This window comes from Empidonax traillii, unplaced genomic scaffold, assembly GCF_003031625.1.
Source record: "Empidonax traillii isolate 1590-97213 ecotype Southwest subspecies unplaced genomic scaffold, ASM303162v1 scaffold1082:size189471, whole genome shotgun sequence".
NCBI lineage: Eukaryota > Metazoa > Chordata > Aves > Passeriformes > Tyrannidae > Empidonax > Empidonax traillii.
The window spans coordinates 74090-88917 of NW_020956275.1; the positions used below are offsets into that span (position 1 = coordinate 74090).

Here is a 14828-nt window from a genome sequence, read left to right on the forward strand (position 1 = left end):
AATGGAAGTGAACAGGGAAGAAAGCATACCACCATTCACTTCAGTGTTTGTGCAACTCACCAGTCCATGGGCATTACAAAGAGCCCAGATTCTGCAATGGCCTCAGCTGCTAAAACTCTTTTTCATATTTTTTCCAGATGAAGCTATGAGACATGTAACTAGCTCTGAACATGCTCAAATTAATATTTAGTGTGTGGGTTGAGACACTAGATGGAACAAGGAGTCTGGAAACCAGGACCTACACGAAATAGCTAGATGAACCAGAATGACCTGCAGAAGGAAGGCAGAAAGCAAAGAACCAGAATATAACTTATTCTGTATACTGATGATGAACACAAGAAGACATTTCACAGCAAGAAACTTTCTAATCATAAGTGGGGTACTAAAACAAATCATCTTAACAGGCTCTGTAGTCTGTCAGTGGAGGTCTTAAAAAAGAAGTTGGACAAACTTTCATCAGGTATAGGTATAGATGATTCCAATTTGGTAAAGAGGAATAGGTTAAAAATTCTCTTGAGGTCTCTCAGACTTTAGGTTGCTCCAGTTCCTCTCTGAGGCTGTGCTAACTCTGTTTCAGTCCAGATTCACAGCTCTAGATGCAATTCCTATTTGTTAGCTTAAGGTTTAAGACACCAAGTCCCTCTGGAAATGTTCAGTTCTATTTGCAGCATGCTGGTGGACCCACAGTGATCTCAAGCTCTAATTCAGTGGTTCATCTGAAATTTTGCATTAGGATATTTTGCAATAAAGAAGTTTCAGGCACTTTTATTTTCTGAGCACTTTGGTTTTGTAGCAAATGATTAGTCATGGTAAATTTTAAAACATGTAATACCAATTTAAAGAAGGTCATAATTATGACACTCGGCTGCTTCAAATAATGTGTGACCTTTCTCCTACAGTGCATTATCAGCAGGCCTCATCTAGCAATTCATTTTAAGATCACTACTTTATCATTCTGTGTCCAGTTCTGGGAATTTACAAAAAAAGGCCATATGAGTGGTAGTAAGATACAAAACTTCAGCAAATAATTTTTCTGAAGCTGTACTTCCCTTCTACAAGTGCACATCACTTACACAAAGGGCTGCATAACCACATTTCAGTATTGTGAGATACTGAACATCCCAGGACAAAGGGGTGGCAGTTGGGCAAAGCTGCCTCCTCCCAGCAGAAGCACAAGAGAAAATTGTACCTTGAGAGGGATTATCTCTGTTACAGAGATGGGATGCACGATTTGCTCCATTAATTTGCATTAAAAATGCTCTCCCTGTGCATTTTGACAGCCTCTGTTTCTGGTGTGTTACAGATGGAAGTCCCTTCTTCTTCAGCGTGGGAAACAGGCAGGAGCAGCCTACAAGCTCTCCAGAGTACAAAGAGCTGGAGGCTGGTATTATGAGAGACCTTTGCACCATTGCTTAAGTGGGACTAGAGGTCCGACTCTACCCAAGCTCCAAAACGCCACAGAAGCACTTCGTCAGCCTGGGCAGGACACATTTTTAACTATACATCTCTGGTAATATTTGAATCTCTCTGCTTTGCTCATGCTGTGAACAACAATTGTAAAGTCAAAGGCTCCATCTCAATCATGCGCTGTCTGATCAACATGTGAAGTAACTGGCAAAACGCTGCCTGAATAAAAAATGCAGAAGTCCCAAAACAGAGGCCAAGATAAATAAAATGAGTAATAGCTACCCTGAAAGAGAAATTACTTTGATAAGTAGAACATATTTGCTCTTTTTTTTTCATGCTGTTGTAACAAATATATCACAGGGCTAGACAAAAAAGACAATGCAAACCCTGACAGGCAGGTAGACAGATAAGGTCTGATTGGACATACTCTCCTGAAGAAAACTGCTCAACCAATCCCACAAACAAAAATAAAACAGCCTGGTAGGGTTCAATCCACACATGCCTGCCATTCTTACCCATGGGTGCTGGTATACTTTATCACCTGCTCTTTTCTGTGGCAGCTACAAAACAGAGTAGAAAATTGTACTGTCACCCAGTTAAATAAATGGTGTTGCATCCAGAAGCATCAGCAAAGAGAAGAGAAGAGAGAGAAATTGTTTCCCTTCTGCACTTCAGTGAGTACAGAGTTAACTGCATACAAGTAAGGTTCTCTATATTTGCATAGGCATGGTATAATTTACTGGTATGGTTCCCGATCACGTCTTGCTACGCATTTATAGAGAGTCTTATTTTGACAACTTGAATCCCACATCTACTGACAAAGAGCCAGGCCATTTCAGTCTGCCCTTGAAAAGCAATGCATTTCTGAGGCTGTGTGCTAACACTAAAATGTAAGTCAGCAATTTTAGTGTCTATGATTAGCAAGACTGCACTATTATGAAATGCGACTGTGTTCCTGCAAACAGTCAGTGCTATAAGAAATACAGCACAGACAAGTACTGCTGTCTTGCGTTATAGTTTCTGCAAAAGAATTCAGTTAGAAGATCTGAAAATTAACATAACAACTGTCATTCTAGAATACTGAATATTTCAATTTACATATGATAAATATGTCTATAAAAGTCAAGTAGCGCACATAGGATAAATGTGGTATGTTTGTGCTAATTAATCAATGCCAGACATCAACTCTTTCGTCATTACAGCTGGACCTAGATGGCAAATCTCACTGTGTGAGCTTGGGACAGTTATTATGCGGAAGGGATTGGGCTGGCTCAGAAAAGCACTCACTCAGTATATTTTGCTGGCAGTCTCTGCTCATGGGGTTTTGGCAAAATCACCACCAAGCCCAGCTGCTCTGCTGCAATTGCTGTCCCTGGCGGACCTGCCCTTGCAGAGGTGGGTCACCTCTATTTCCCAACTGCTCCTGTGGTTGCTTGCTCATTCAAAGCTTTTCTTACAACATAAACAGACATTATCAATTTGAACTACATAAATAGCCATGTAATGCTGAGCAATAAAAATAACCAGTTCTAGTCTCCTTCCAACACAGATTTCATATGCCTTTTCAACTACATCAAATGAACTTTACTGCAAAAATGAGTTGGAAACTTCAATTTTACTTTACATTGTATGTAAAAAAAGGTGTACAAATTATCTTGTCTACATCTGTCTGAGATTACTTAAATATTGTTTAATTATTTCTCAAAGTCCTTTTATGAATAAGAAAGCTCTTTCCTTTCTCACATTCACCAAACAAATTATTAAATAAATATGTTTTGGTCAGTTCTGAAACATGCCACAATTAACTCCTAAATGAATAAGGATGATCTAAAATATTTCATTTCCTTGGAACTGACACTAACATCTCAAAAGTCTCATCAATCAAGAAGGCAGGAGCTTTTCAGTCCATTTGGAGTTCAGCATTACTACCACCAAGAAATAAAACACTATCCAGCCATCTGTATGCAGTATAACTATGGTGCAAGATGTTGGAGTCTCCTCACTAAAATACTTTGAGCAAATTTAAAAGGTATATGGTAAATCACAATAAATAAGTGGATTTCTAAGTGTGCATTTGGAAAAAAACCCAACTTTTTGGGCTGTGTGTGTTTGGGATGACTTCTGCTTCTCTGGTCTGTTCTTGTAGTAGCAAGACAAACAAAAGAAAGTAAATTCAAACAAGGCTACCAATTTTAATTCTAATCAATAGATACACTAGTGAAATTCCAAGGAGAAGTTGTAAGAAAATAACAGGTAACAAAGCTGCTCTCCCTCAAAAAAAAAAAAATCATCATAACATGATAACATTTCTTACCATGACATATAAGCACTGCAATGCCAAGTCCCAGTTTAATATTTCTAAGCATTGTTAAAAGGGACCCACAGCTCAAGGTGGCATTTCTAAAATGAAAAGGCAGTGGCCTACCAACTGGCCCTGTAATGTCTTTTTTTATGGTAATTTTAGAATAAAACCCAGTAAGAATGCATAATGGAAGAGTTTGTTATTAGCCAGTTCTGATAAACACAATAACTGTATAATATTCACCTACCCTTTTTAATTCATGGTGTCCTTCTGCCACCATCAGAACTGAACACCTGAGACAGTCACTCTTTGGCATCAAAACTGCAAATGCTACTCAGATAATCTGATCAGTGAGATGGATATAGTGTTTGCTGGTTTTGTATATTTACATCTTGATTCACAAAGCTTGATCCTGTTTCTATTGAGGTTTCACTGGGCAGAGATGAGCGGACCGAGAATTTAGATTTGGAATTCAGGACAGTTTAGAAGATATATTAGATGGGAATTTAATCTGCTAGTTTTCCTTTGAAAATTTTTTGAACGTTTACCTATTAATGTTCAAAATATTTATATTGAGCAAAGCTAAAACTTATACTGAGTTTCCCCTTTCTCTGTTCTCTGAACTCATGGCGGCATCATGATTTCAGCGTAATGTGTAAGCACGGTGTTGCCTGGTGAAGGAGACGACTGATGGGAGGAGGGAATAAAGACAAAAGGGAAAAGAGAAGGTGCTATTCTGGGTCCTTCCAACCAGCCCTTGCTGGGAGCAGACTTTGGTCAGAGTGCTGTTGAATGCTCTGGAAACAAAGAGGATGAGAAAGTCTGCAGTATCAGTTATAGATATCAGAATATATAGCTCTCAGGAAGGAAGGGAGGCGTCTGCCTTTCACTCCCTATTAGTGTTTTTCATTAGAGTTAGTACAGGCTTTTCCTGGGCAATAAATTCATCTACTACCAAAAACCTAGTTAATCTTAAAGCAGGGAAGATTCTGTCTTCCAGGTGCTTTTGATCAGCTCAGAAATTACTGCAAGTCTAGAGAGAACTCCTGAGAAAGAAGGGTAATATCCTCATTGTATGGGCAGAGCAGGGAAAGAATGGGAAGGCAGGCGTCCTGTTCTGAGGCAAGGAAGTCCACTATAAAGGGGTACAGCTGGAAGTGGAGTGTGTCACTTTACCTGACTATTTCAGCATGTCTCTGTCCCAGTGGAATACTGGTCAGATTAGGTACTGAATGGAAAAAGAAAAATTACACAAAGACAATGTTTCAGGCTACCTGCACCTGTACTGGTGAGCTAATTTTTTGACATAATTAATAGCAACATTAAGGATAAACAGAAAAGCAATTCATATGACTAAATGACAGAGTTTGAAATTTGTGTCTGCAAGAACAGGAATAATTGGAGTTAACACTCCTTATGAGGAAGGATGGTCCGGTAGCAAAAACAGAGATCGTGTACAGGTTCTGCTCTTGACCCTGTTGCAACCAATCAGCTGCTTTTGAGACTTTGAGAAAGTCATTAAGGACCTGATTTCAGCAAAGATTTCTGTATCTCTTCTGCTTGAGCTGCACTGCTTTTACAAGTGCATTTAGTCAAAGCGTAAACAGATATCTCCAGCTCCAACAGAGCCAAATAACTGTGTCTTCAAACACTACATCTCTTTGAGAAAATGGAGCATTCAATGCCATGTTTTTGTCATTCAGTTCTAGGCTTCTTACTTCATCTTTGCACTTCTTTGCATCTCTGCACTTTGTGGGTCTTACAAAGTGGCCCACATTTCAGAACGGGCAGAGAGCTCCCTGAGGTAAGAAATCTTTGGCCAGAGATTGCACAAGTCTTCTTGGGGCTTTGCTAACAACTTTGTCAATGGGGGGCAAGGTCAGAGTAAAGTATGATGTGCCTAATCTTCACTTGGGAAACACACCCTACTAGAAAATGGATGTCACTGCTGCTGTAAATTTTACCATGAACTGATAAATTTGACTGCATTGAGTAGTGATAGAATGTGAAACTTATTTCAGAACCAGGTTATATGTACTTTCTAATCTTGGATGTAAAATGAAGACTGCTTACACATTTCATGGAAAAATGAAGGATCAGCCTAAGGTTTGTAAACAGCTTCAGATCCTCCAAATCCCAAAGAGAGTGAGCGAAAATTGTTATGAGTTGCCACGTTATAACCTTCTTCTGCCCTGGGTGTTGGCAACCATCTGATAAAAGGCTTGTGACACACACTCACTAGCAGAATAATCTCTGAACCCTGCTACTACATAGGCAGCAATATTGAACAAGTAGTGCATGAGAAACACAATGATTCTGATTTTCCTTCAGCTGTTTTTATTTTTTAATTTCTCTGCTTCCAACAATGTCAGAGGGTCAGGCAAGCATCACACTGCCTACACAGAGATAATGACTATTATAGCCATAGATTGCTGCCTTTTTGGTTTTAAAATGTCAGAAAAAATCAGATGTCACTGGAACCTCTGACCTTAACTCTGAAACACTATAGCATCAACTAGCATTTCTCAGAAAAAAACCACTCAACTTCTTAAAGGAATCGCAAACATTTTTCAGTCATGTGGATTACAAAGTAGTACTTTGCTTCACATTTTCTGAATCAAGCGGCTTAGCACACACAAACTATAGTTCATAAACAGTTTAAGCTAGCAGAAACTGGCATTAACACTGAAAGAAGCAGTTTGACCTGCCTCATCTCCAGCCATTGACACTCTCTTGCACTAGTCTACATATTCATGTGGCTGAGCAGTGAATCAGACTGAGAAACCATGTTAAAAAATGCCTCATACCTGTAAAAGAATTAATTCTAGCCCTACTGGTTTAATGAGCTTAAGCTATTTGTCAAACTAAATAATAAGGAATCAAAACTGTGCTCATCGATTATATTTTAAAAAAAAGAAAAAAAGCAGACTTACCACAGATAGTGGAAAAAGCCCACCTTGCTACCAATATATGAAGTTTTGTATCTTGCTAATTCACAGAGCGCATACTGCAGATAATACTGTGTTACCTGCAAGAGCTAGAGGGTGTTTACTGATGGTTCTCTTACACCAACTGGTATTAGATTCATAACTTAGACCATCAAAGTTTTCTCTGCTCAGAGCATGGAGAGCCAGGTACTGCTCACCAAATGCCAGATTGTAATTTATATACCATGTGAGGGATTTAGCTTATCCGGCTCTAAGTACTGATGTCTTGGACAGTCACTTCATCAAATACTTGACCAAGCAACACAAGCACTTTGGGGGAACGAAGTGCTTTGATTAGGGACCTACATTCAGGTGACTACTTCAAGGTGAGTTGTATCTTGCTGTAAAAGTCCTTTTTTTCTCTCCATTAATGGAATCTCTATGATGTAGACATTGACTTACAAATGCCAGCAATTGTCAGGTGAAAATCTGCAGTTTGTCTCTCAGGCACCTGGCTTTCCTGTCACCTTAGGTACATATTTCCTTTAGTACCTCTCAAAAAAAGTTCCAGTGAAGCAACTTCTGGGGGGGAAGGAAGGAGACATGACATGACACATCATTGCCCTAAACCATTACTTTATTATTCTATCAAAATACTGTGAAAAGTGCAAGACATCTTTAAAAGCATATAAACAGAATACTTACTGTGATAAGTTTGACAAAGAACCCTTCATTGTATCTTTTAAACTGTCAGCCTAGTTGGTATCCATGGAAGTGTGCAGCTAACATCACTGCCTTATATTCAGAACTGAACAACTGTGTCCTGCCTAATTCTCTAATATGCTGCATATTATCCCTGAATAGTAGCATCCCTGCTATTTTTAACACTGGTCTTCTCTGCTGTATTTGCTAGTCTCAATAATTTTTAGAGTATTTTGTTCTTTAAATGTCTGGGTATATGAGCTCCTGGGCAGTGGAGATGTACACGTTCTTTGTGACCATCTGACTTACAAAAAATTAGAAGAGAAGTTGGATCATCAAAATGCAACAGGTCTGATTTATTGATATGTTACTCCTAAGTTAGGTATTACACCACTTGGACCATGGGAATTAAACAGATGCAGCCTGGTTGTGAGGTCAAAGGAATTAGACCTTTATAATTTGGACCCGTTCCCTTTACTATATTAAAAGTAACTTCAGCATACCCTTTTTAAAAAGTGTGGGAAAGTCTGTATCTTATTGAACAAGCAGTGAAAATCTGGGTATTGGAGAGACACAACAGACTTATGTAGACTGCATGCCTGGAGCAAGACATAGCAATATTTGAATTTGCATGAAAAAGAGCACCAAAAGCAGCACTTTGAAGGTAGTAAAGTGTTCTATTCTCCTGAATGACATTTGCAAACACTCAATTTCAACATTTACTCCTAATTTAAAGCACTGTCCAATTAAAAACCAGCTCATTAATTTCTTATGAAACTCTGTGCCTCCAGCAGGTTTCTAGTCTAGCTGCTGCCCTAAGCAACAGCAGTACTTTCTGCATTACGCTGCTGTTACTACGGTATTACAAAACTGATTGATACAACACATAGACTGTACTGACAATGATTCGTGGAACTGCTTTTAATCATAGTAGTACTTCCCGATTTTCAACCAAAAGGGAAAAGTAGACTTCAAAAAGAAAGAAAACCCCAAACTTTCTCTGTCTTTCTTCCCACACACTGCTAGACAAACAACACTATTACTGCAACTTCACTTCAAAAATATTTACATAGTACTAGTGGGAAGGCAGTTAAGCAATGATACGAGTACATGCCTGAACATTTAGCAGAGGTAAAAAAAATAATAAAGTTGGCAAGTTTCTTTTTAATGAATTCTCCCATCTAGTCCAAGTAGAACAAGCAACAAATCAGAACAAATATTTGTGCTTTTTCAGAAATGGAAAATAGCAAACTTATTTTCTAAGGAGAGGAAATAGCTAGTGGGAATACAATAATGTTCAATTAGTAAGGAAGTGGAGCCCACCTTCAAATTTCCATTTCAGTACGCAGGAGTAGGATCATTTAATGAAATACAGAATAATGAAATAAAGAATTTTTATGGTGGCGTGCATATCATTCTTCGGTAGATGAATGTGACAGTGCTAAAGATACCTTTAATATAGTAGATTTTGCTTTAATCAAAATTGCATAGAGAACTTGAAATGAGCATCTGATTAGGAGAAAGAGAACTGCTGAGCTATTGGCTTAATATACAACTCCTGCTAATACCTATTGGCTTAGGGGTTGGAGGAATGGATGGTGGCATATGTGATGTCGGCTTCTGAAGCAGTTTGTGGAAGAGATTCTAGTAGGACCATTATCCATGGCAGAAAATTACCAGAAAGTATGCTTAAGAACAGAATAAACACAAGGATAGTAACACAGATTAATTGAGAAGAATAATTAGGGCTTTTGGAGGCCAAGTTCTTTGAATAGTCATGCAGATATGGGTGATTTGACTGATAGAATATACTTCAATTTCAAAAAGCTTCTGGTGAAGTTAACTATCAGACTCAAAGTACACCAACAAGGAGGAACAATGAAAAAAATGCCAAGAAATAAAAATGGATTTTCATTGCTAACTAAAAATGAAAAAAAATGTTTAGGAATAATTGAATTGTTTTGTTTTACATTGGATGGATGTTACCTGATAGTTTCACCTGATAGTCTCACAGATATATGTTCAGTATACTCAAAAATGAACTGGAAAATGGAGGAATAAAAAGAGACAGAGGTTTCTGATGATATTAAATTACAGAGGTTAATAAGAATGAAAACTGACTGCCAATTGCTGCAAAAGGACCTTATGACGTTGAATGATTGTGAGATAAACAAGAAAATATAAATCAATAATCCGTGCAATCCCACACTGAAAAAAACCCAAAACCCCCAAACAAACCAGCCTCAGGTATTCACTACTTCCTACAGGATTCCTAAGATTCAGTTTTTGCTGGTACAAGAATTACAGCCAAAACAATACTTCAGTAGCAAATTTGCCCTAAGAAAAGGGTTTTGTATCATATACTCCACAACTGAACTTTGGAAGTAATTTCTACAAGACATTTTGAATATCAGAAGAACAAATGAATACAAAAGACATAACTAGAGGTAAAAAAAGACTGTTAGGGCCTATTGATTACAAAACTGCAAGATGGTGTCTGGCTTCAATGCACCTCCGTGATAAATACCTCAAAGAAAGCTGAGATGGCTTACTATCTGCTTCCCCTGTTCTTACACTTCTTTTTTGAATATCCAATGCTGACCACTGCCAAAAAAGGATACAGGGCTATATGTACTTTTGGTTCAGTCCAGTGCAGCCATTCTTTATGTTGTGTGATGATCATGGACACTGCTAGCACACAAGTCATTTAAAACTTGAGAGGCGGAAACCATCTTCATTTTGGAACAAAGACACTGATCCTAAAGTAGCCTACATTTAGCTACTGTTGGGAAAGTAAATCAAATCCTTTTGAGAAAACACTCTAATGGATTTTAACAGACTTTGACTGCAGGCTACAGCATTACCTCTGAAAAAAAAACCACCCAAATAAATATTGCTATTATTGGTTCAAAATTGGATTTAACTAAACTACCAGAGCTGAACACTTAGGCTTGTAGACAATGTGATGTGGAATTCACCATGAATTAGGCATAATCAACAGCCAAACTAAAAAAGCCAAAGAGACTATTTCTAAAATAAGCAATGAAGAAAAAACTGTGGTAGTGGCTCTGATGTCTGGAATCCATCACATCCATCTTCCAAATGAGATGAATTACTCTTCTTTCTACTGACTACAAAGGTGATCCAAGTGATTAGTTCAAATGTAGTAGTTTCCATTAGTGGTCTAAAATCATATTAGATGAATCCCACAGCCCTGGTGTCCCATTAACTCGAATCTGACTAAACTTTTATCTGTACCTGTTTTGCAAACCAAACTCCTCTGTGTAGTGCAATATTTACAGAATAAATTACTTGTAAGAAATGCACACTTTTAATGAAAAATAGTAACTTTTGAGGTTACTGAACCTAAAAGTCAGAAAATGTTATAAATAATGCTGTATCTACTTACATCAGTTTTAGGTCGTGCTCCAGTTGACACTGGGTAAGGTAAACAGTCTAGATCCTGGTAGTCTCCTCTTTTATTTTTCCAAGATCCCTTTTCTTGATGATCTCCATAAAAGCCTGTCTCTACTTGAACAGGGCACTGTAAGAGAATTTTAAAAACCCTATAAATAAAAGCAAGTCATAAATGTTTTTAATGTAAACTCTAAGATAAGAAGTTGGAATTTTATCTTTTTAAAGCTTTTTTTTCTCTGATGTAAGGTAAGCATTTGGCCTCAATCTTTTTTCTTAAAACCACCTGCTGCATCATTTTTATATTTTGCTAAGTTAGACTTCCAGATATTATATGAAGTCCTTTCCTTAATGGCTAGTATACGTAACCGGAGAACTAATCAACAGTAGTACACCTTCCTAAACATCAGGGAACGGAATCACTTCCTAGGAAGAGAAATAGTTTTACACAGATTATTTAAAACTATCTTTTTATGTCATGTTTATTTTTCTACCTTAAACAGAGACCCAGCAAATTCCCATTTTCAAATTGCAAACTCTGAAGTTTCCAAATCCACTTTTCCTTATCACCCCAAACTTGGAGAGATCTCATTTGTCTGCTCCACTTCCACACCATTTTTTAAAAGATGTATGTCCTAACTCTGGGCCTTACACTGAATGCAATGGGAGGAAGAGACCAACTGCACAACATTCCCCCATGTATCCTGGTTTGCCCAAAAGGAATAACTGGGTGGGTGAGCAAGAAACAATATATGCTGAAATCCAGCAGAATCCATAATAGGAACAATCAGGTGGGCTCACTGCAGAGCAGTCCAGAGCTGTTGAGTACAATCATTCAAATCAGCCCATTTTCTACATGTACCCCTTCATAAGCGGACAAATTTGCTGCTGGTCTTCAACATCAACTGCCTACTTCCCAGTTAGTATATTTCTTAGGAAAGTAAAATGTGAAAGCTTTGAAAAGGTAACAGAAGAATCAGTATGCGGCCCAAAAAAAGTTTAGAGATAATATACTACTGCAAAAAATTAGGAGAATGTGTAAGTTAAAGAAAAGATTTTGTTCAATTAAAGTCATATATCTAATATAAGATGGGGTAATTATAATCAAACAGGACTTCTCTGTCATTATCCATAAATGATAAAGGGTTAAAACTGAAAATAAATTACTATTCTCATTCTCTAGATCTGCTTTTTCTGTATTGAAACTGAATACAACATATCAAGTGGCAATGAAACAGATACATTAAACAACAGGGAAACACACTAAGTGCAGCAAGAGTGATGTATCTCTAATGTTTCATTTACAAAGGGCCTCCTTCTATATTGCTAAGATTTTTTTTTTTTTCATAGCAAAGGTACAGGTTTTAGAAGAGTAGTACTATTAAATGTGTTTTTCCAGAACTAGTAGTTTTGCTGTTAGTACATTGAGACAGTCCTGGGTTTTGCACTTTTATCATGTATTTATTGCACTAGTGAGAGAATGCTTCAGAAAATTATTTGGTTACAGATGATTATTGTTAACATCTTTTTTAAGGTCCAGATACTGAGGAATCCAGCCAGTGCTACTGATCCATACCATTTCCCAACAAAAAACTAACCAGTGGTAGCTCGTGGTTTACAAAGATGTAAAGACAGGCCACCCCTTAACATTAATCTAAAAGTTATTATGTTTTAGAAAACACCTTAAATTTGTTCACCAAAATACTGCAAGACTCCGCACTCTCACCCAATAAGTCCCATAATATTTATTAATCCAGTCACGTTTCATTAGAAAATATTAAGGCTTCTTCTGTAAAATTTTTGTTCAAATGAGTATTACTAATAACAGGTACCATAACAACAGAATAATGTAAAGAATAATAAAATATCAAAGAGTTACTTCTGTAAACAGATGAAAAATCCTTCAGTAGAAAACTAGCTGGCTCAACCTAGTGATTAAATTTCAAAATGTATTTCTGAGATATAGCATTTGTCATGAGAAATAAAAACTCTGTCATCTGTTAAAAATTGTCCACACCCTCAAGGGACCAATTTTCAGAGCAGCAGCTCCAACAAACCATGTTGCTATTTATACAGTAGTCACCTGCTTTGGAGATCTTGAGTCTACAAATTTGGCTTTACATCTCTGAACACCAAAAAGATTTCAATCATAATTTCTTGCATCGGTACCCAGTTTATATAATAAAAATAGGATAAAATCATATGAAGAACCCATAAGTGTTTTGCCATTTTACAGAACCCAAATTTACTTAGCTACTAGTAAACATATGTTTGAGATAGCCCTTTTTTCTATTCAATTTCATTTTAAGTGACAAGACTAAAATATTTGATACGTGTGGAACAAATTACAAGCTATAGCAAGAAATATGGACCAAATAGCAAGAACTGATAGAAGATAAATTACTCATACAACTTATATGAATACAAGACTCTTATTTTTTCCACCGCAACTGTCATTTTGAGATCTACAATATCTGTTTCCTCACAGTAAGTTTATGGAGAGTTTTATGAGGATCTATTTCTCTTCTTTGACTATAAGTAAGACTAAGTCCACCCATTTTGAGGCAAATTTTACTTTCAGGCACAAAAGCAGACTACACTGCTACTGTATTTTGACGGAAGACATTGAGCATTCTCCTGCAAGAAGACAGAACATGGTCTATTAATAGGCAAATTAATTATGAAATTAATTCAGTTGGATAGAGCTGGTTGTGACTTGTTGACACATACAATAAGAAAGAAATGAGAGACAGCCATGGCCACTCTGTAGAATATGAAAACACATATTGTAAAGTGCAACACCAAAATGCAAGATTTTGAACATCCCAGCTTGAGAGACATGAACATTTACATTGTGATGATCCACACAGACACTTACTTTCAGACTTTGCTTTTACAAAATGAAGCAGCATTGAAACAGCAGTGACAGAAAAAACATTCAGAGAAACTCACCTTTCAGGAATTTCAAGCCAACACTAACATTCAGAGCTGCAAATCCAAACAACTCTATCTTAAGAACTGACTTTAATCATAGCCTGAAGCAGAGAACAAACACTTCCACTTCTCATGCTGTTCACCCTTCAGTTACTTCCTCCTATAAAAACCCTTGCTTATTCAAAAACTACTAAAATAATATCACAATATCCTTAGTCCTATTTGCCCTCCAAATAAAACCTTAAGAAACTGTCATCAACTGATGACACCTGTCATCACAAAATATTCTTAAATAGAGGAATGAAGGTCTAAACCAAATATTCAGATAAAATAAAGAAAAATACTAATTCAATTCTTAATGAAGATACAGTGTCTCTCTTGCTGTTATATCTTTAAATAAATACAAAAATAGTAAGTATTAATAGGTTAGCACTGGGACTTCAACAGTATTCTGAAAAAACTATCACATGCAAATACCCCACATAAAAAAAAAAACAAACAACCACAAAACAAAACAAAAAGATGTTTATGGATTTTAAGCCATGTTGACAGAAATTTCACCCTTTTTAGAAGTTTTGCCCTATCACATTTCTGATCATTTGGCCATGAGCTGCCTAATGAAATTAGAGATTTCATTATTATTGACTGAAAACAGTAACACCCTTGAGGCTGAGCTCCTCAGCCTATTCACAAACACAACTAAAACTTAAAACTATGGCATGAGGAGCGTTACAGCTAGACGTTAAAGAACATATACGACACACACACATTCTTACCAGTTGCTTGTGCCTTTTAGAAGGAGTACTAGAGGGAGAAGAGCTGCCACTCAGAGCTTCTTCAATATCTAAGTTCAACTGTTCCAGTTTCTTCATAAGCCATGACATAGAATCTGTCCATTCAGATTCTTTTTCTGGTTGGGTCTAAAAGAAATCAAACATGTGAAGCTTTGAAACATTCAAGCTGTTTATAACTTGAAGGCTCTCCCATTCTCTTCCAGCCCACAGGGAAAAAGATAACCAGTTCTTTTCCTGTCCTTAAGTAACTTTTTGCCATTAAGAAAGCTTCTATTATCACTTCAATCTCCATGACACACATTCATAGCTGTCCTTCATACTCAAATGATCACACCCCACTTCTGTGTA

The 14828-nt window shown here is 37.0% G+C and overlaps 1 protein-coding gene across 1 annotated transcript in view; it reads right to left on the minus strand.

The window, feature by feature from the left end:
- Nucleotides 1-14828, minus strand: part of LOC114068538 — a 126587-nt gene that overhangs the window by 40415 nt on the left and 71344 nt on the right. The window contains exons 3-4 of the mRNA XM_027904744.1: nt 14463-14606; nt 10748-10882 (exon numbers count right to left, since the gene is read on the minus strand). Of these exons, the coding sequence (XP_027760545.1) occupies nt 10748-10882; nt 14463-14606 (279 nt within the window). The remainder of the gene's footprint in view (nt 1-10747; nt 10883-14462; nt 14607-14828) is intronic.